The 20000-nt window shown below is 44.7% G+C and overlaps 1 protein-coding gene across 1 annotated transcript in view; it reads left to right on the top strand.

Moving 5' to 3' along the window:
• Positions 1–20000, top strand: part of npas3 (neuronal PAS domain protein 3) — a gene marked incomplete at its 5' end in the record, with an annotated part of 246393 nt that overhangs the window by 202661 nt on the left and 23732 nt on the right. The window contains one exon of the mRNA XM_079286826.1: positions 2024–2204. Within this exon, the coding sequence (XP_079142952.1) occupies positions 2024–2204 (181 nt within the window). The remainder of the gene's footprint in view (positions 1–2023; positions 2205–20000) is intronic.

The following is a 20000-nucleotide window of genomic DNA, read 5'->3' as shown; positions in this document are numbered from 1 at the left end:
GTTGGTCCCTCTGCGTTAATTAGCTCCAGCGACTTTATGTAAAATAGTTGTGCCAAGTTTTAATTGATTAAAAGTCGGCGTGTTATTGCGAGGAAGAACAATGTCGATCCAATTTGCACTGTAACGTGTAAATATGAACACTAACTCCCATGGTGCACCAGGGTGTGTGTGTGTGTGTGTGTGTGTGTGTGTGTGTGTGTGTGTGTGTGTGTGTGTGTGTGTGTGTGTGTGTGTGTTTCAGCGATCGTTCTCATTTCTTAATCATCACTTTCTGCTCCAGATGAGACTTTATGAGGGGACTAAATTGCCTTAAAGGGATTTCTTATTAAAGGGATTACACCCATGTAATCCCCTTTGTCCCAGTGGACCCCCAAAAACCTGAACACACACACACACACACAGTGTACAGTACATAACCAGATTAGTGTGTGGAAATAAATGTGCACACAGTTTTTGATGCGCTACAAATGAAAACACGCACGTTAAACGACGAGCACATCGGTCACATGATCCCGTTGAAAATCTTGCACTTAATTGTGAGTGTGTTTGTTAACTACACAAAAAATACAAAGTGTGTGTGTGTGTTTATAACCTTGACACTGTGTGTGTGTGTGTGTGTGTGTGTGTGTGTAGCGTAACGCGGTGGTTTTTGGCAGCGCTCCCTCGTCTCATCCCCAATTAACGAAGACAAATCCGCTTCTATCGGCGCTAATGAGTCTTTAAGGTGAAGGGACTCTGTCTTTATTTAACAAGAGGAAGCTTATTTATCCCATTTCCATGAGAATGAAAAGCCGTCGCTGATTCGCTGAGGGACGGATTAGAGGAGGAGGAGGAGGAAAGACAGGAAACTGGAAGATGCATGAAGAGAGTGAAGAATGTATGGATTAGAGGAGGAGGAGGAGGAGGATGAAGATGGGGTGAAGGTGTGAGGCAACGAAACACTGGCTACGTATACGTGCACCAAATATTCCTGTTTTTGCCCAAATTCCGAAAAATCTATATTCCTAATAATCAGTTTGAAATATAATATTAATAATCCCGTTTACAGATCAGATTAACGTAAAACGACCTCATGCATCATCTTCCTCATCTTCATCAGCAGTGAATCCCACGGTGACGTCGTTCTCTTCTGTGTTTGACGGCTCGACGTCCTCACGCGTCCATCTCGTCTAAATACGTCAAAGTGAACATCGGGAGCGAACAGATGTTCTCTCAGCGCGCTCCAGAGGTGGAGGACCTGTTGGACATCTTTCATTCCTTCAAACAGCTTCTCCAAATCATATTTGTTCATATCCAGAAACCTGTTGATCTCCAAGTCCTTCATGACGTTTCTCCTTCTGTTCTTCTGGACATCATCTCGACTGCAGCTCTACTAACATGTATACATGTCCAAAGAATGATCCTAGAACCTGAACAATATCAACACATCACACAGGTTTTACTCTGAATATGATACATTTGGAATAAGACTTTATATTTGGAGTATCCAAAAGGAATAGGATGTTTGCATGAACCATGTTAGAGTCAGAATATTGTGGAATATGAGTGTGCATGTAAACGTAGTGAGTGAGGAAGCAGAGGTTACAAAAGAGGAGAAGTAGGATGTCAAGGAGATGTGGTGGAGGAGAAAGAGAGAAGGGTAAGAAAAAGCAGCAAAAGAGAAAGAGGGATGAAGAAGAAATGGAAAACGATGATATCAAAGTTGTAGTAGACTATATAAAAAAAAAGAAAAGCAGAGGAGGTGGAGAAGAAACTGAAGAAGAAGAGGTTTAGGATGAAGAGGTTGAAAATGAGAAGGAAACTGAGGAGATCGAGCTGGAGAACAAAATGTTCAGGAAATAAGATTAAATAACGAAGATGAGCAGCAGTTCTGGGAACTTTCCAAAGCCGGCGTTGGGATTTGAACTTTTCAGTTTTTGGAAAACATGTTTCAAGTCTAACTCCATCATATCCACTACGAGACATAATCCATAGTCCAGTAGGTGGACGAGGCAGGTGAGTAACTCTTTCTTTATCCGTGCAGGTGGAGCTGACCGGCAGCAGCGTCTTTGACTACGTCCACCCCGGAGACCACGTGGAGATGGCGGAGCAGCTCGGCATGAAGCTTCCTCCGGGCCGAGGGATGTCTCTGTCCCAGGGAGCCGTCAACGAGGACGGGGCGTCCTCGGCCTCCTCGTCCTCGCACTCTGAGACGCCCGAACCAGGTAGGAAAGGAGGGAAGGCTGGCGTCTTTATTATGCTACAGGGGCTTCATGACCAAACATGACCTGCATACGGTGCATTTATCACCACTTTTAACAAAATCCAAGAAGACAAGAGAAAAGAAAAGAGCTCGACAGATGAGAAATGGTCAGATTGACTCGTGTAAGATATCACACCAACCGTTGCACGAGGACACGTTGCGTCCCGACGAACACGAGAGGTGGACCTGCAGCGTATTTGATCAGCTGGGAGTCTGAAGGTGTTGCACCCTCCCACTCTCGAACCTCGACGCCCACTTCCTCCACCGTGCCCCCGTTTATATCCCAGCATTCACTGCTGCAACTTTGAATGCAATTAGCGCGCCGAATTGTAAAGCCGTCACTGCTGTAACCTGGAAAAGGACACATCGCTCATTGGGATTCTTTGCATTGCCGTTCTTCCATCCCTCCGTCCTCTCATCCCTCCATCATCTCTCTCTCCTGCACCACATGCTCAAGACTTTTTTTACCTTCCAAATGCTTTTCATTGTGCGTCTCTCTCTTTTCTCTCTCTCTCTCTCATGCTGATGATAATTTAAGTATTAGGGGAAAATCCATTTATAAATTAAACAAAATGACTTGATATCCATCGAGTCCCTTAGTTCATCAGCCTGTTCAAACAAGGAGGGGAAGATTGGCTTCGCGGCGGCCGGGGTCTTCGGAGACGGCGCGGTAATTAGATCTGCCGCGGATTTATTCTGGGCTGATTGGCGCTGGTGATGGGTGAGGGGCGGCTTTGAATTAATTGGAGTTCCACATTTGAGGTTTTTGTTCTTTTTTTTTTTTTTTTGTTCTTTGACTTTCTGCAAACCTCTAACCGCTTCTCCCCATGCACCAAAACTGGAGATGCAAAGAGAGGACATATGTGTGGCCGTCAATGTCAATATGTCTGCAGAGAACGATAAGGAGAGGATCTAAAACATGGACGGGTGTTTCCCAATGCTAATTTGCCCTGAAGATATAGAAAGATATGAAGACACACCGAAGAGGAAGAAAGAAGGATGAGAGGTTTGTATGAATATCTCCGTCATTCCCAAAGTTAATTTGACCAGAGGCAGAAAAAAAGAGCAAAAGAAAGAAGGAGGAGGGACGAGGACAAAGGTGTTTGTTCTACCATGTTAATTTGTCTAGAGAGAGAGATAGAAAGAAAGACAGGCCGGGGATGTAGGGATGTGTTTGAATGTGCATGAGTGCTTAGCAATGTTAATTTGTCCAAAGAAAGAGAGAGAGAGGTTTCAGACGGACATGTATGGATGTGAAGGAGTGATCCCCAATGATAATGTGACCACAGAGAGAGAGAGCAAGAGGCAGGATTAGGATTCATGTATGTGTTCTTTCATGTTAATTTGTCTGGAGAGAAAAGAGAGAGAGAGAGGTGGACTAAAGAGAGAGAAGAGGAGGAGGAGGAGGGCTGGCATGAATCTATGAGTGTCTCCCTGGAGGAGGTGGGGCTTATATCGGGTGTCCGGGGTAATCGGCTCGTTCATTTCTTCCCTCAGACAATGTGAGAAGACTTTCTGACGGATGTCAAACTCTTTGGATTGAATCGTCAATACAATGAGAAGACGTCTCGAGACTACGCGGTGAATTAGTCCGTGAACATGATCGCAGTGTCAGATCGGCCGATTGTAGAGTCATGAATTCTTGCCGTGACAGACTACACTGTGATCCACGGCCGATCAAAGAATGTTTTCTCTCATGCCGCGCGTGACGCCATCGGGACGAAGCTACCAACTTCCAGGAACAACAATGTAAAAACAAGCAAATGTTGGTGTGTTTCATGTTTTTCGTCTTCGATAAAGTCTAAATCGTTCCACGTAGAAGGCATATATGAAATTATACGGAGGATTTTACCAGCCACCGATATCTGTAGTTCTAAAGTCTCTACAGTTGAGTCATGTCTTGTCTATGAGTCGTCATAAGATCCTTAATATGTGAACGGTATTTTCTGTATTTTATTTCCCATTTGTTGACATGAACTGTCTCATTTATAAAACAACATGGCAGCGCATTTGAACAATAATTCATTGGAGCAAAAACAACAGCAACAGAGATGCTGCTTTAGTTCTTGCTGTTTGCATAAGATTTAGCTTTAAAGACACTTTAATCGTTTGGATTGTGTCGCTATTAACAGGCTTCGATGAGGGTTTAGTTAGTTTGTTTTCTCTAACATTAAATTCCCAGCATCCTCTCCTCCAGACGATGAGTAATGCATTTCCACAGGCGCCTTCGTCATTCGTTTTTCATTCTCAGTCGATAGCTGGCCAACACCACGCCTGCTATCGCGTCCGGCTGAGCTTTTCCATTTGTTTCCATAATTTTTTTCCCCTCCTTCACGTCCTCCTTGAGGCGTCTTTGTTTCCTCCGTCCTCCCTCACCGGCCGACGGCCTCCTCTCCGTACATCACCGGGGGAGTCTCCGATCGATCGCTGCCGACTTTGTTTCTGTGTGAAGTTTCACACAGTCGGGGCTCCACTTCATCTCTTCAGACGCTGATGCTTTAAAGTGGGGCAGAATTGATGGCTGTTTGGTTGTGGCTACTTTTTCTGGAGGACATGAAGTCATTTGGTTTCAACACAGTTCATCACGGCAGTTTGTGCAATAGTAAAAAAAAAATACAATCGATTGGTTTTGTGACCAGGAACATGAATTATCCGTATTTTTTGTGTTGCTCGTGAAGACATTATGTTAAAAACTAAAGTAAGGTTAAAGCAGCGAATCCGTTAAGTTAGGTTCAGGAAAAACATCACGTTTTGGCTTCAAATAACTACGTACGGTTAGGTTTAGACAACAACACCACGAACATAAAGCCTCAACGTGGTGTTGTACACCGGCCTCCTGGTTTAAAGTCCTGTTTGTTGGACCCTCCAGCCCACCAATCGTCAGCTTTTTTTGATATTTGGATGCATTTAATTCTTGTATCCTCTACGAAAAAGGCTCCTATGTGACTTTCCATTGTCATTATTTCTGAGCGACACACAAAAAATATAAAAAAATACAAAAATGTTGACTTTCCATGTACAAGAAACCAATGAATTGCATTTGGGGACTACTTGACGACCTGCCGTGATACTGGGCTGCTGGGTTTGATTGTGTGATTTCTCACCGTCTCAAAAAGCCAAACATCTCTTTAAGGCAAGACGCCTGTTCACCGAATGTTTGAGGATTCTGCAGAGCCGGCGATTACGCTCAGTGGTGACTGTTTTGGTTTTTGGAAACCCAATTAAAAGAAGACACCATCCTCTGGAGTGTTTTGGCTCTTCTTTTTGCTCGTTCCTCGTGCATCCTAATTCAAGCCGAAGCTTGACAGATGGATGATCAATAATCTCCCTACAACTTACTCTCCTGTACCAAACCCCATCATGGATACATGCAGCTTAAAACGAGCACAAAGCTGCTCCATTTCCAGTCTGAATTTCTTTTCTTTTCTGTTTTTGAAGTTAATAACTGGGCTTACCTTGCTGGCTGCTCTGTCATAATACATCAGACAGCTGACCCCCATCCTTTTAATTACAGTCACGCTCGTAAAGTATTGAAATTGGAGTTAAAATATGAGATGACCTTGGCGGAGAGAGATCTTGCTTTGAAGCTTTCAACACCCTCTTGCACTTAAGGAGAGTCGTCTTTAAAGGCACATGACGCAATTTGACTAATATCAGTCAAAGTGAGGCGGGGAGGCTCCGACGCCTCTGAAGGGTGAGTGGTTGGAAATGATTACTCGTGAGTGTGATTCAGAGAGCTCCTACTTGCTCTCCCTGCGGCGTCTTCATTCCACGCCATCAGGACATTCAGATGTCTGCTGGCTGTTGACTTTGACCTTTCACCTCCTCACTGAGGGTGACTTGTGATTGTTGTCGTGAAGGAGCTGAAGATAATTGTACTTTTGACCTGATACAGATGATCTGACGAAGAGAGTTTCTAACCTGAAAACAGCTTTAGGTACTTTCGGTGTTTGGCTTTTGAAAACAGATTTTCTTTTTTGCAAGATGGCGGCTAAAAGTTCACGTTCTTCGAACTAATTTCAGTCCATTTAAAACCATCGTACTAAAGGTTCTCCAAGGTTTTAGTCATTAACAAATCAATTACGTTTGCATCTTAGATATTTTGCAAACAAACAAAGTCTAATTAGATATTTACGAACAATCAAGCTGGAATTTAAAATCCTTGTTTTCTTTTGCTTCTTTCAACCCAAGACTGTCAGAAATGATCCTGTTGTAATGTGTGTTCAGCTTTTAGAAGCAATTAAGACTGAATACGAGGCAGAGGCACCAATTTAGTCCAAATCTAGTCTTAGTGAATTGTCATCTTCAATACATCATATATACATATATCATCGCTCCTCCGTTTCTGACCAGCTGCACCAAAAGAAAACTTAATTTTCAACATGTTTACAACTGTGTCTCATGTTTTGCATCAGAATTTCAGTTTGAACCAGACGTGCAACAGTTTTCACATCGATTCATTGCTAATTGCTAATCTAATCCAACACTAATATTCCACTTTATTCCAAATATGACAAGAGTTAGAATTTGACACGGGTCATGTGAGCAGCTTATTCCCTTCCAAGTGTGAGATGTGTGATATGTAGATATTATTCATGTAGGTATTATTCAGGTTTTGCATGCATGGTAAATACACCTTTCTAGAAGTGACTCATTAATACATTGAACCAAGTAAACAAAGGATTTCATAAACATGACCTGATATCATAACGCAGCGTAACGGTTCCTGTGATATCAAATGTTTTCCTACTAAAGTCCAGCGACACCTTTCAATTTCTGCTCGTTACATTATTACAGTCTTTTCAAAATAAATTTCTGCCTTCACAGGAAACAACTTAGTTAAGTTCAGACAACAAAACTGCGCAGGAAAAGATGGTGAAATACTTGGTTGAGCTTTTTTCTCTGAGTCGTGTTTCTCTGAGTCGTGTTTCTCCCGTAAGTTTTTGAATGACAGAGGCTTCTTGAATGCATCATGAAGACAATTTGTTCCGTGTCCCTGAGTGTAAAATCTCTGATGTCAAAGTGACTTTTGAACACACGGAGAGGCAGCGTTTCAAAAAAGCCTTCCTGCCTCAAAACTGCATGACCACATGATGATGACACCTCAGACAGAAGAGAGTTTTTTATCCTTCGTGTCTTTAGTCCCGGATCGTCTGAACTCTTATGATGTGTTGTACCGTCACGCTTTGATGCACTTTAGTTTGAAAACGTTTACAGCAGCATCCTGTGCTGAGAATTGACAAAAAAACAACCTCCTGGTGTAATAACTGAATCCATAACTTCACTTCTCTCAGGTTAAAACTTCAGTTCAGACTTAAATAACCAAACGGAACCTGCAGCTGACGCTTCATTTCGTTCCCTCTCGCGTTTAATTGAGTATTTATTTCAATTTTCTCTCATCAGAGAGAAAAATTAGTTAGAAAAACACCCGAATTTCAAAAGTCCTTGTGGAAGTCTAACAGTAATTCTGCCCTCCAGGAGAACACCATAAGCTCTCCGTTATTAGCTCCTTGCAGTCTAATTGGCCGCGGCATCGCCTTATTTCAACATCATAAGTCTTTGATTATTGTTGCTAATTACACGATTAGCACAATGGAGGGGAATAATTCCTCATAATCGCTCACATTTCTCATAATTACACAAGTTTACAGTCACCTACGTTTAATGTCATTTAGAGCAGCGACGGCCCAAGGAGAAGCTCTCTGAGGGTGTGTGTGTGTGTGTGTGCGCGTGTGTGTGTGTGTGTGTGTGTTTGGTGGTGAAGCGTGTTTGTATTTGCATTTTAAAATGTCACTTGGACACCCGGACACGAGGCAAAGGTCAACTCAGGCGGGATGCACACACACTAATCTCACCCTCCACTCTGCTTTCACCTCTTTCTTTGATCGTCTGTCATCAAATCATTCTGTTTGCATCAATTATAAATATATGTTTGAGTCCAGTCTCTAGTTTCTAGTCCTCCGAATTAAAAACTCATTTTGTTTCCAAAATGGCGCGTGAGACTTTCTGATCTAAGTTCAAGTTTCAAGTCTTTATGTTTTATGCACAACAACGACAATGACCTTCTTCTTCTCAGGGTATAACAAGAGTTAAACAACAACAGACAGCGATCTTTCAGACAGGATGTTCGTTCCTCTTGTAAAACGAGAGGTCAACGTTTATTTATTCGTCACCTAACTTCGGTACTTCTGCCGTTATTTGAAGCCGCTCCGACGGCTCATCAGCTGTTTTGCCCGACTCGCTTTGCCAAAGAGGCGTTTTTGAAGCATCTGTTGCATCACGTCTGAGTTTTGTTGTCTGAACCTAACTGAGTTGTTTCCTTTGAAGACGGAAGTTTATTTTGAAAAGACGATGTGCATGTGACGAGCAGAAACTCACTTTTTTTGCTGGACTTTATCAGGAAAAAGCACGAACAATGAGGAGCAACTTTTCCCTAACATATCATACGAACCCTCGAAAGAAGACACGTTGCTCTGGTTTTGTCTCATAGAAGTTACGTCCCCATATCATGAAAATGCATCGTCAATATCGAATATCTCAATCAGTCCTCATACGTCTGCGTGAGGAGGAGGATGAGGTGGATGGGACTTTCACACAGGAGACCGATGTCCGTGTCCCGAGTGAAAACAAACGTAAAACCTTTGTTTTTACCCCAAACATGATCTTTTACCAAATCTAACCGAGTCGGTTTGTTCCTAAAAACAAAGCGTAATTGAGAATGCAGTTTCGACACGGCAAAAAGCGGCACGAGCGTTTAGTAACACGTGACCAGTAACATGTGAGCAGTAACACGTGAGCAGTTACACGTGAGCAGTAACACGTGACCAGTAACATGTGACCAGTAGCACGTGACCAGTAACATGACGTAACTCCTTCAGTAACACGTGAGCAGTAACACGTGAGCAGTAACATGTGACTAGTAACATAACGTAACTCCTTCAGTAACACGTGACCAGTACCACGTGACCAGTAACATGATGTAACTCCTTTAGTAACACGTGACCAGTAACATGTGACCATTAACATAACGTAACTCCTTCAGTAACGCGTGACCAGTAACATGTGACCAGTAACACGTGACCATTTACATAATGTAACTCATTCAGTAACGCGTGAACAGTAACATGTGACCAGCAACATGACATAACTCCTTCAGTAACGCGTGACCAGTAACATGATGTAACTCCTTCAGTAACACGTGACCAGTAACATGTGACCAGTAACATGACGTAACTCCTTCAGTAACGGGTGACCAGTAACACGTGCCCAGTAACATGACGTAACTCCTTCAGTAACACGTGACCAGTAACACGTGACCAGTAACATGACGTAACTCCTTCAGTAACATGTGAGCAGTAACACGTGATCAATAACACGTGACCAGTAACATGACGTAACTCCTTCAGTAACACGTGACCAGTAACACGTGACCAGTAACATGACGTAACTCCTTCAGTAACACGTGACCAGTAACATGACGTAACTCCTTCAGTAACACGTGACCAGTAACATGACGTAACTCCTCCAGTAACACGTGACCAGTAACATGACGTAACTCCTTCAGTAACACGTGACCAGTAACATGACGTAACTCCTCCATTAACACGTGACCAGTAACATGCCGTAACTCCTTCAGTAACACGTGACCAGTAACATGACGTAACTCCTTCAGTAACACGTGACCAGTAACATGACGTAACTCCTTCCGTAACACGTGACCAGTAACATGACGTAACTCCTTCAGTAACACGTGAGCAGTAACATGACGTAACTCCTCCAGTAACACGTGATCAGTAACACGTGAGCAGTAACATGACGTAACTCCTTCAGTAACACGTGAGCAGTAACATGATGTAACTCCTTCAGTAACACGTGAGCAGTAACACGTGAGCAGTAACATGACGTAACTCCTTCAGTAACACGTGAGCAGTAACATGACGTAACTCCTTCATTAACACGTGAGCAGTAACACGTGAGCAGTAACATGACGTAACTCTTTCAGTAACATGTGACAAGTAACACGTGAGCAGTAACATGACGTAACTCCTTCAGTAACACGTGAGCAGTAACACGTGAGCAGTAACATGACGTAACTCTTTCAGTAACATGTGACAAGTAACACGTGAGCAGTAACATGACGTAACTCCTTCAGTAACACGTGAGCAGTAAGACGTGACCATTAACATGACGTAACTCCTTCAGTAACACGTGAGCAGTAACATGATGTAACTCCTTCAGTAACACGTGAGCAGTAACATGACGTAACTCCTTCAGTAACACGTGAGCAGTAACATGACGTAACTCCTTCAGTAACACGTGACCAGTAACATGACGTAACTCCTTCAGTAACACGTGAGCAGTAACATGATGTAACTCCTTCAGTAACACGTGAGCAGTAACATGACGTAACTCCTTCAGTAACACGTGACCAGTAACATGACGTAACTCCTTCAGTAACACGTGAGCAGTAACATGATGTAACTCCTTCAGTAACACGTGAGCAGCTGGTCCACATCTGCAGCGTTGTTCCTCGAGCTGGAACACAAAGTGTTTTTGTGAGGCCTGCTGAACGTCTTCCACAGCAGCAGACCCTCTAAACTCCACACTCACTGGGAGAATTAGCCACAATGGAAAGTGCTCAAATTAATTAAATCAGTGTCATGAGTGTGTTTTAAAGAAAAGCAGTAAAACCACTTGAGGCAAACAAAGAACCTTTTCTAGACGCGGAGGATTATTACAAAAACAAAATGATCCGTTTGGTTAAGTTTTATTAAACCGCCGCCGTCTCTAAATGGAATCTTTGGAGTACACAATAGCCAATCACGGGTCCATTATTATTCGAGTTTTCTAATTAGGCTCCTTAACGAGGACGGGGGCTGTTTACAATGGGAGCCGGAGCTGTTCAGATAACAGGGCGGCTCCGGACCACAAATAAAGCGCTCCTCTCCGCTATCTGTCTGTCACAGCGGCGATAACACGGGAACTTCTCAAGGTCCAAGACTCAACTTTTAATTTGTGGACATTCGGGGGAGTGTGTGTGTGTGTGTGTGTGTGTGTGTGTAGAGAAGATGGAGAGGGAGGACACAGAGGGGAATAGACAGGAAGTCGATTTCATTTTTTAAAAAGAAGAAGGAAAGGAGAGAAGGAAGGAAACATCATAAGGAGGTATAAATGATAGGGACAAGGAAAGAAACAAAATGATATTAAAGAGATCAGCCGTGTAACAAGGTGCATCAAGTACTTTACTTAGGGAGTGTGAGGATTTGTGTCTAGCTCGGCTGTGTTTCCCTCAGTAGTGTCCTCCTAAGAGTCCCGCCCACTGCCGCGCCTCTCTCCGTAGGCACAGCTGTGCCTCATCTCCGGTGATCGCCTCCAGCTGACATAAATACTCCTGTCACTCTCATCCCAGTTGTCAGTCCGTCCGTTTACCGACCTGGTATTCCGACCCGTGAGTCGTCCATTTGTTCACTCTCTGAAGATCCGCTACTGACGTTGCATCTCGTTTTTTTCGACCTGCCTGCCGTACAGTGTCGAGCCTCGGGTTTTCACCTGTACGAGGAAGCCTTCCAGTTCGTTCCTCGGAGATCAACTGTGAAGTCTTGGCGTTCCTGTGTCGAGCCTCGGGTGTCACACAGACGATCCAGCCACAGACCATTTCCTGTCTTTTCCCTTGACTGAGGGAAATAAACAAACCTTGGTTTTGAAATAGAACTTTGCTGTCTGAGTGCATTTGGGTCCGTGAAACACCCCACATCATAACAGGGAGCATTTTAACTTGAATTAATTAATAGTTCTACTCCACTTACGTTTGAAAGACTTTAGTTATACGATGATATAAACTGAAGTTACATTCAGATTAAACTAGCCAGCAGTTCATAGATTAATATAAATGAGTTCCACGTATAAAAACCATGAAGCACTTGTTGACTTATTTGTCACATAACCAATAATAAACAAAGTTTATCCAAACTGTATCCATGTAACGGACTTTTGTAGAAAAACTCACAGAAAATGAAGCGCAGCTTTTTCGTAAGTTGACAGAAATATAACAACCTCCTCTGTGGTGTTTCCTGCTGCAGCAGATGTACAAAGTGAAGAACAACGTCGCCGTCACGGCTATAGAGAACAGAACAGAAGTTTAATAAAGTCGAGTTTCACATGAAGACGATGGACGCAGAGAGAGAGAGAGAGAGAGAGAGAGAGAGAGAATGTCCTCAGGGCTGAACAGACAGCACAGCAGGAGGAGGTCAAATGCCAGCGCTCTGTCTGGGGTCTCACACACACTCTCACTCACTCGCTCTCTCACACACACACACACACACACTCTCACTCACACTCACACTCTCACTCACACACACACACACACGCTCTCACACACTCTCTCTCTCTCTCTCTCTCACACTCACACTCACACACACTCTCTCTCTCTCTCTCTCTCACACACACACTCACACTCTCACACACACACTCACACTCTCACACACACACTCTCACTCACACACACACACACGTAAACTTATCATCACTGCTGTCATGTGAAAAGCTCGTAACTCCACATGAGGATTTTTTAAATGAATCAGTTATTTTGTGAGGAAAGTTTGTTTTAGTTTTTTATCCTCGTGATCAATTATCAATAATCATTGAAATACTAATGTGTCCTGATGATAAATGAGACGAGCTCCAGTTGATTAGAAAAGTCCTCGTTATGTTACAGCTATAAATATTCTGTCTCATCATTTCATGGCTTCATTTCTTTAATCAGTTATTCTAAAGTTCAGACACTGTTTGACTCTAAATGGACCATAATGTACTAAATGAACATCATGCTGTGTTGAAGAAGACTTGAAACTAGAGATTGAGACATAAACTCATGTTTACAATGTTTACTGAGGTAATAAATCAAGAGAGAAGTAGAGTCATTTTCTCATAGACTTCTATACAACCAGAGGAGTCGCCCCCTGGTGGACACTAGAGAGAATGCAGCTTTAACACGTGACGCTTTGGCTTCACTCCTGCAGCAGATCTGTCTGTATTTTTGCATCTGATCAGAAGTGTCAGTAGAATCTTCTTCAATCTGTCTCCACCGTGTAAAACAGCAGGCGTCCGTCTGTTTCATCTGATCAGAGACAATAAGTCGTAGTTTGTGTTCATCAGAAGAATCTCCACAGACGCGTTTTGTAAAAAGCAGTTAGCAGCTCGATGAACACGGCCGCTGCCTCTATTCCTCCTCACGCCTCCCTCTGATTACGGCTGCTAATCTGTTCAGTCCGTCCATCTGTCCTCTCTCTCTCGCTCTCTCTCTCTCTCTCTGGATTCAATTACACTCTCTCCTCACTCTGTTATCCTCTCTGTTTCTTCCTCTTCATCCTCCTCCTCGTCTTCTTCTCCTTCTCTCTCTTTTATCTGCCGCTGTCGTGTGGCCAAAACATGAACGGAGGAACGAGGAGAGGGAGAAATTAAAAAGAGAGGAAAATAAAGACAGAAGGACGAGGAGACACAAAGGAAGGAAAGAGACGAGCGAGTTATGGAGATTAGAATTAAATGTGACAGAGAGAGAGAGAGTCGATGAGCAGTTTCTAGTTTGAAAGCAAACTGCAGCAATTTTGCTTAAAAATGAGAATTGATTCAAAATTCATTTGAGACGAAGATGCTTCTTGTCACTGCACCACTAACTTCTCCTGCATTCAAACATCTAAACGTCTGTTTCATCTTCAAGTGAATAGTGAAGATGTTTCCCCAAAAGTTTCTGGCAGTATGAGGAGGACATGTAAGCCTCGCCCCCTGACCGTGGTCAGGGTTACGGTGAGATTACCAGCCGTCAGAAGACGATCACTAGCTTTGTCCGTTGGCGTTTCACCGCCTCCGTAAATTAACGTCCATTCAGCATTATGTCCGCCATTTTGTAGCTTCCTCTTAAAGTCGTTCAGACCACAGGCGTTGCCTCAAGTCACATGACTTGGACTTGAGTCAGACTTGAATGATGTCAGAGCAGTGAGACAGTTCAGAGCAGTGAGACAGTTCAGAGCAGTGAGACAGGTCGGAGCAGTGAGACAGTTCAGAGCAGTGAGACAGTTTATAGCAGTGAGACAGGTCAGAGCAGTGAGACAGGTCAGAGCAGTGAGACAGGTCAGAGCAGTGAGACAGTTCAGAGCAGTGAGACAGGTCAGAGCAGTGAGACAGTTTATAGCAGTGAGACAGGTCAGAGCAGTGAGACAGGTCGGAGCAGTGAGACAGGTCAGAGCAGTGAGACAGGTCGGAGCAGTGAGACAGGTCAGAGCAGTGAGACAGTTTATAGCAGTGAGACAGGTCAGAGCAGTGAGACAGGTCAGAGCAGTGAGACAGGTCAGAGCAGTGAGACAGTTTATAGCAGTGAGACAGTTCGGAGCAGTGAGACAGGTCAGAGCAGTGAGACAGGTCGGAGCAGTGAGACAGGTCAGAGCAGTGAGACAGGGAGCTCTGTATGTGGTGTGTTCAGTGTAAATGCCACATGAGGAGCAGCTGGACGCTGCGTTTAGGTAACCGGCCTCTCTGTGGGAAATCTGACATTTGTGCTGTTTGTTTATGTTTGTTTTTGTTTTCTTGTTTATTCTACCTGACGCCTCACTACCTCCCCCTCCCTTTCTGTCCTCCCACACTCCCTCGCCTCTCTTCCTCCTTCTTCCTCCTCTGTCTTTGTCCTCCTCACCTCTCCCATTTCCTCTCTCACTTCCTCCTCCCTCTCCTCTCTCTCTCCCTTTCTGTCCTCCTCACCTCACCTCTCCTCTTTCTCTCCCTCCTCCTCCCTTTCTGTCCTCATTCCCTCTCTCTCCCCTCTTCCTCTCGCTCTCCCTCTTCCTCTCTCTCTGTCCTCCTAACTTTTGTTCTTGTGTTCTCTGTTGTTCTATTTCTATACCTCCCTCTCTCTTCTTTTAGTCTCTCCCTCTTTCGTCGATCACGTCTCTCCCTCTGGAAGTAATTATGCAGGTTGCAGATGCAGACAATTACTTATTATCTCTCCACTGTGTCTGTGTGTGTGTGTCTGTGTGTGTGTGTGTGTGTGTGTGTGTGTGTGTGTGTGTGTGTCTGTGTGTGTGTCTGTGTGTGTGTGTGTGTGTGTGTCGTCGTCGTTGTGACCTCTGACCTCCTTCAAAACAAAGACGAGCTGTCAGTCTCGTCGTCCTTATCAGAAAACAAATTGTTCTTTAATTTACTCTCCTCTTCACGCTCTCCTTCCTCTCTCTCCTCATCATCACTTCACTCTGTGGACGCCTGATTTACTTTTATTTATTTGTGTCTGCTATGACGGTGACATCCTGTAGAACTTGATGTTTGATGTGGTCACATATGGAGATTACACTGAAACACAACAATTAACACCAGTTTCACTTTAAAACTCATCTAAATCCACATGTCCACACACTTTTCTCCGTCCTCCCTATTCTGTCTTCCTCCCTCCCTCCTCTTCCTCCCTCCCTCCTCTTCCTCCCTTCCTTCCTCACCATCGGCTCCCCGTCCGTCTCCATCACTTTCCACTTTCATTCTCTTCCTCTTTCCCCTCCAGATCCATTCCCAAAAGAGGAAGAGGAGAGGCTAAAGACAGCTTAGAGAAGCCTTAAGACTCCTGTCACAGGGAGATCACCGAGGAGGGGGAGGAGGAGGGGGAGGAGGGAGGAGGGGGAGGAGTCTCTGTGGAGGAAAGACAGGAGACGAGAGGAGAGAAAGAAAGACAAAGCCAGGATCAAGGCGTCTCCAGACTATTAGAGCGCTGTTTGATTTGAGCTCATTGTCCTGATAAGACTGTCAAAATAGAAGTCTTTTTTCATCACAGAGAGAGAGGAGGATGTGATGGATGAGGGGAGGAGGAGAGGAGGAGGAGGAGGTGCGGTTTTACCTTTCTTTACCTTTGGTTCCCAGGCTTTTACATTGTGGGAAAAAGCTTTGAGGAAATCTACCTTCACTCAAACGAAAGGAACCCGTCTGAACCGAAACGCTTCTGCTTCTCTAAATGTTACTTGAATCAGATGTTTGATTTTGTCAAAGTCCGCCACATAAAGACTCCTCCTCCTCCTCCACCTTCAGTCCTCCTCTCCCATATTACCTTTACACTTTCTCCTTTCTCCTCCTCCTCCTTTGTATCCTCTCCACTCTCCTTCGTCCTCTTCATCCACGTCTTGGTTTTTCTTTACTCCTTGTCTTCCTTCTTCCTCTCCATCTTTCTCTATTCCCTCTCTTCTATTTCCCACTGCTTTTCATCTTCATCATCCTCATCTTCATCTCCTTATTTTCTATTTCATCCTCCTCCCTCTCTCTACCTTCCCTCCCCCCTTTCTTCCTCCCCTTCTCCCATCTTTCAGTCATCTCTTTTCTCTCCCTCCTTCTCTTTATTCCTCTCCTCCCACTCTTGTGCCCCCCCCCTTTTCACTCCCCCACCTGTATCCCCTCCTCTTCCTCCTCCACCTTCAGCAAACCGAAAAATTATCACTTTGGCTTTTCTTTCTGACACAATTTGTCAAATCCTGCCTGATAGGAAAGACATTCTATTCATAAGGCAAGTCTCGCCTCCTCCCCCCTCCTCCCTCTCACCCCCCCCCCCCCCCTTCCTCCCCCCACTGACGGCAGCAATTCAATTACAGCCGAGGAGGCGATAGTGAGCCGGAGAGGCAGGAATATGACAGGACAGTTACAGAGTGTTTACACAATTAAACTTTCACTGACAATACTCTCCATCTGTGATGAATGCGCCTCACACGGCCGTGTGTGTGTGTGTGTGTGTGTGTTTATATACTATGTTTAGGTTACCTCTGCTCTTATATGTGCGTGTGTGTGTGTGTGTGTGTGTGCGAGCGAGCGAGCGATGGAACATTTGTCATGATTGCCTCTCGCCCACCACCTCTCTAAAGTCCCTTGGCTCCTGCTGTTGCATTGTGGGTAAGAAGAGGAGGCGAGGGAGGAAGTGATGGAGAGAGAGAGGGAGAAAAGGTGGCTTGTTTTTAGTGTAAAAGGAACGGAGAGTCTAATAGCTAAGTACAGAGCTGTGGTTAGCTTAGCTTAGCATAAAGACTGGAAGCAAAGGGAAACAGCTACCCTGTAGAGTTATTACACCTTTAAGGAGGAATGACGTCTGCAGGAGAAGTTTCTCTGGATGTCGGAAGCGTCTCGGCCAATCACAGCTTCACCTCGCTTGAGTCGAGTTTCACGAAAAGTTGTTGGCAACATTGCTGAGCTCATATGAGCAACAGGCCAGACAGGGCAACATGAAACACAGCTCAGTGAAGGAGTTTACTGTGTGCATGGAAGGAAGAGGAATCTAAATGTGTTTATCTCAGCAGGGAGGAGGCATGTTTCATCTTCCTGAGGAAATACACTGACGTTTAATTATAGTGCCACTAAATCGGCTCTGTCGTTTGCCTTAAGTTCGATATTCTGCTTCCTGAGCTGAGATGTGTTGAAGAAGACTTGAAACTAGAGATTGAGACCATAAACTCATGTTTACAATGTTTACTGAGGGAATAAATCAAGAGAGAAGTAGAGTCATTTTCTCATAGACTTCTATACAACCAGAGGAGTCGCCCCCTGGTGGACAGCAGAGAGAATGCAGCTTTAACACGTGAGCTTTGAACCGGAGCTTTTCTCCTACTTCTGTTTACTTTCAGCCACTTAATGTGCAGCATGTGTCCGTCTTATCTGCATGTATTATGTCCTCGCTCGTTAAACCAATTATGTTCGTGTCTTCCTCACTTTGTCTCGTCGTCGTGTCGACGGCTGGCGGAGGTTGCGGTGACCTTGTCTGTTTAGCCGGTTTCGTCTCGTTAGCTCGTTATCAGTCGGACGCAACGCGCTCTCTGAACCAACCAACCAACTGTTAGACTGTCTGACAATGATACACCGTCCCACCGAGACTTACACACACACACACACACACACTCGTGTGTTAAGAAACCCTCGGCACTCAGGCTATTGTCCAAAGATCACAGGCGTAGGTGAGTTGTTCTTTTTAATTAATCATTTGTCCTTCAGACGTGGGGAGAGTTTCCGTAGATAATTAGGTCCCAGAGTCGGAGCCGGCAGCCACCTGCTGCCTTTGTAGCCCTAATCTTCGTCTTGTAGGAGCGCCATCCCCGAAGACGCCACGGAAACGCTACGGCAACGCACGGACAACGAGCAGAATGAGAAAACACCTCTGAGTCCCAACATGCTCCTCCTCCTCCTCCTCCTCTTCTTCTGTTCATCACCTTTTCATTCCCTCTCCTCTTCTTCTTCTACTTCTTCTTCTTCTACTTTTTCTTGCAGTCCTCTCTCCTTCTGCTTCTTCTTCTTCTTCTGCTGTTCATCTTTTCATTCCTTCTCCTCTTCTTCTTCCACTTCTTCTTGCATTCCTTTCTTCCTTCTTCTCCTCTTCCTGCTCCCGTGTCTCTCCTCCCTTCATGTCATTCATGCAGAAATTGTTTAATTCTACAAGAACACACACACACACACACACACACATATAGTGAGCATACAGCAAGGAGGCGTTGATGTGGAAGAGTGTGTGCGTGGGTGTGTGTGTAAATGAGAGGGGAGACCGGGTGTGACAATGAAAGTGATATCTCGAGTGTGTGTGTGTGTGTGTGTGTGTGTGTGTGTGTGTGTGTGTGTGTGTGTGTGTGTGTGTGTGTGATTCTGTGGGGAAACTAATCCTATTAATTCAAAGTGAATAACAAAGAGAGAGACAGACAGGGAGAGAGGGAGAGAGGGGGGAGTCCTGCTCCCCTGTCGATCGTCCGTCCTCTCTCCCTCTTCCTCCCTCTCTCTCCCTCTCTCCCTCCCCCTCTCTCTCCCTCTCTCTCCCTCCCTCTCTCTCCCTCTCTCCCTCTCTCTCCCTCCATCATCATTATTCCTCCGTCAGATCGGAGGCTGATTTCCTGGAGGACTGAGAGAGAACGGACTGAGGGAGGAGAGAGAGCTGGAGCTGCACCTCCTCCTGGGAGGCCTGGTTTCCTCTTTCCTTCCCTCGCCCTGTTCCACTCACCCTCCTCCCTCTCGTTTCCTTAATCACTTTATTCCTTTTTGGCTCCCCCGTCTCTTTCCTTCTTGTCCTCTTTACATTTTCCATCTCCCTCCTGTGTCTTTCTTCTCTCCTCCTTCTCTCTCTCCTCACCTCCTCCTCCCTCTCGTTTCCTTCCTCTACTCTCTCTTCTTGTTTTCCTTCTCTCCATCTTTTTCCTCTTCTCATGTTTATACTTTTCTATTTCTTCTTTCTTGCTCTTTTGCTTTTGTCTCATCCTTCTCTCCTCCCTTGGTCACTCCTCAGTGTGTAACCCTTCTCTCCCCCTCACACACACTGTTACTCTCACTCTCATTTGTTTCTTCTCTCTCTCTCTTTCTTCCTCTCCATCTTCATCTTTTACTTCCTTCTTCTTGCTTCCTTCCCATTCTCCCTCCCCCCTCCATCTTTTCCTCTTTTTATCGCTCCACTTTTTCATTTGTTTCAAAACATCCATCTCTTTCTTTCTCCTGTTCTCACATGAGTTATTATTTATAATGTCTCGTTTATGTTTGTCTTCCTCTCCTTCCATACTTTAGTCTCTCTCTCTTCCTTCTCTTTTTCCCCCCCTCCCTCCCCCCCTCCCTCCCTGGCCCCTTGTCTCACTCTCTTCAAGGACATTTATATTATAAAGGGATGAATTTGCATATTAATTCATTTCTTTCAATTTTTTCAGATTAGACGTTGTCAACACGTATCAGCGCTGATCAAACCGTCGCGTCCACCAGAGACCTGACTGTGTGTGTGTGTGTGTGT

Source organism: Melanostigma gelatinosum (genome assembly GCF_949748355.1).
Source record: "Melanostigma gelatinosum genome assembly, chromosome: 16".
Classification (NCBI taxonomy): Eukaryota; Metazoa; Chordata; class Actinopteri; order Perciformes; family Zoarcidae; genus Melanostigma; species Melanostigma gelatinosum.
The sequence above is the reverse complement of the archived record's forward strand: the minus strand, read 5'-3'. Positions and strand labels throughout refer to the sequence as shown.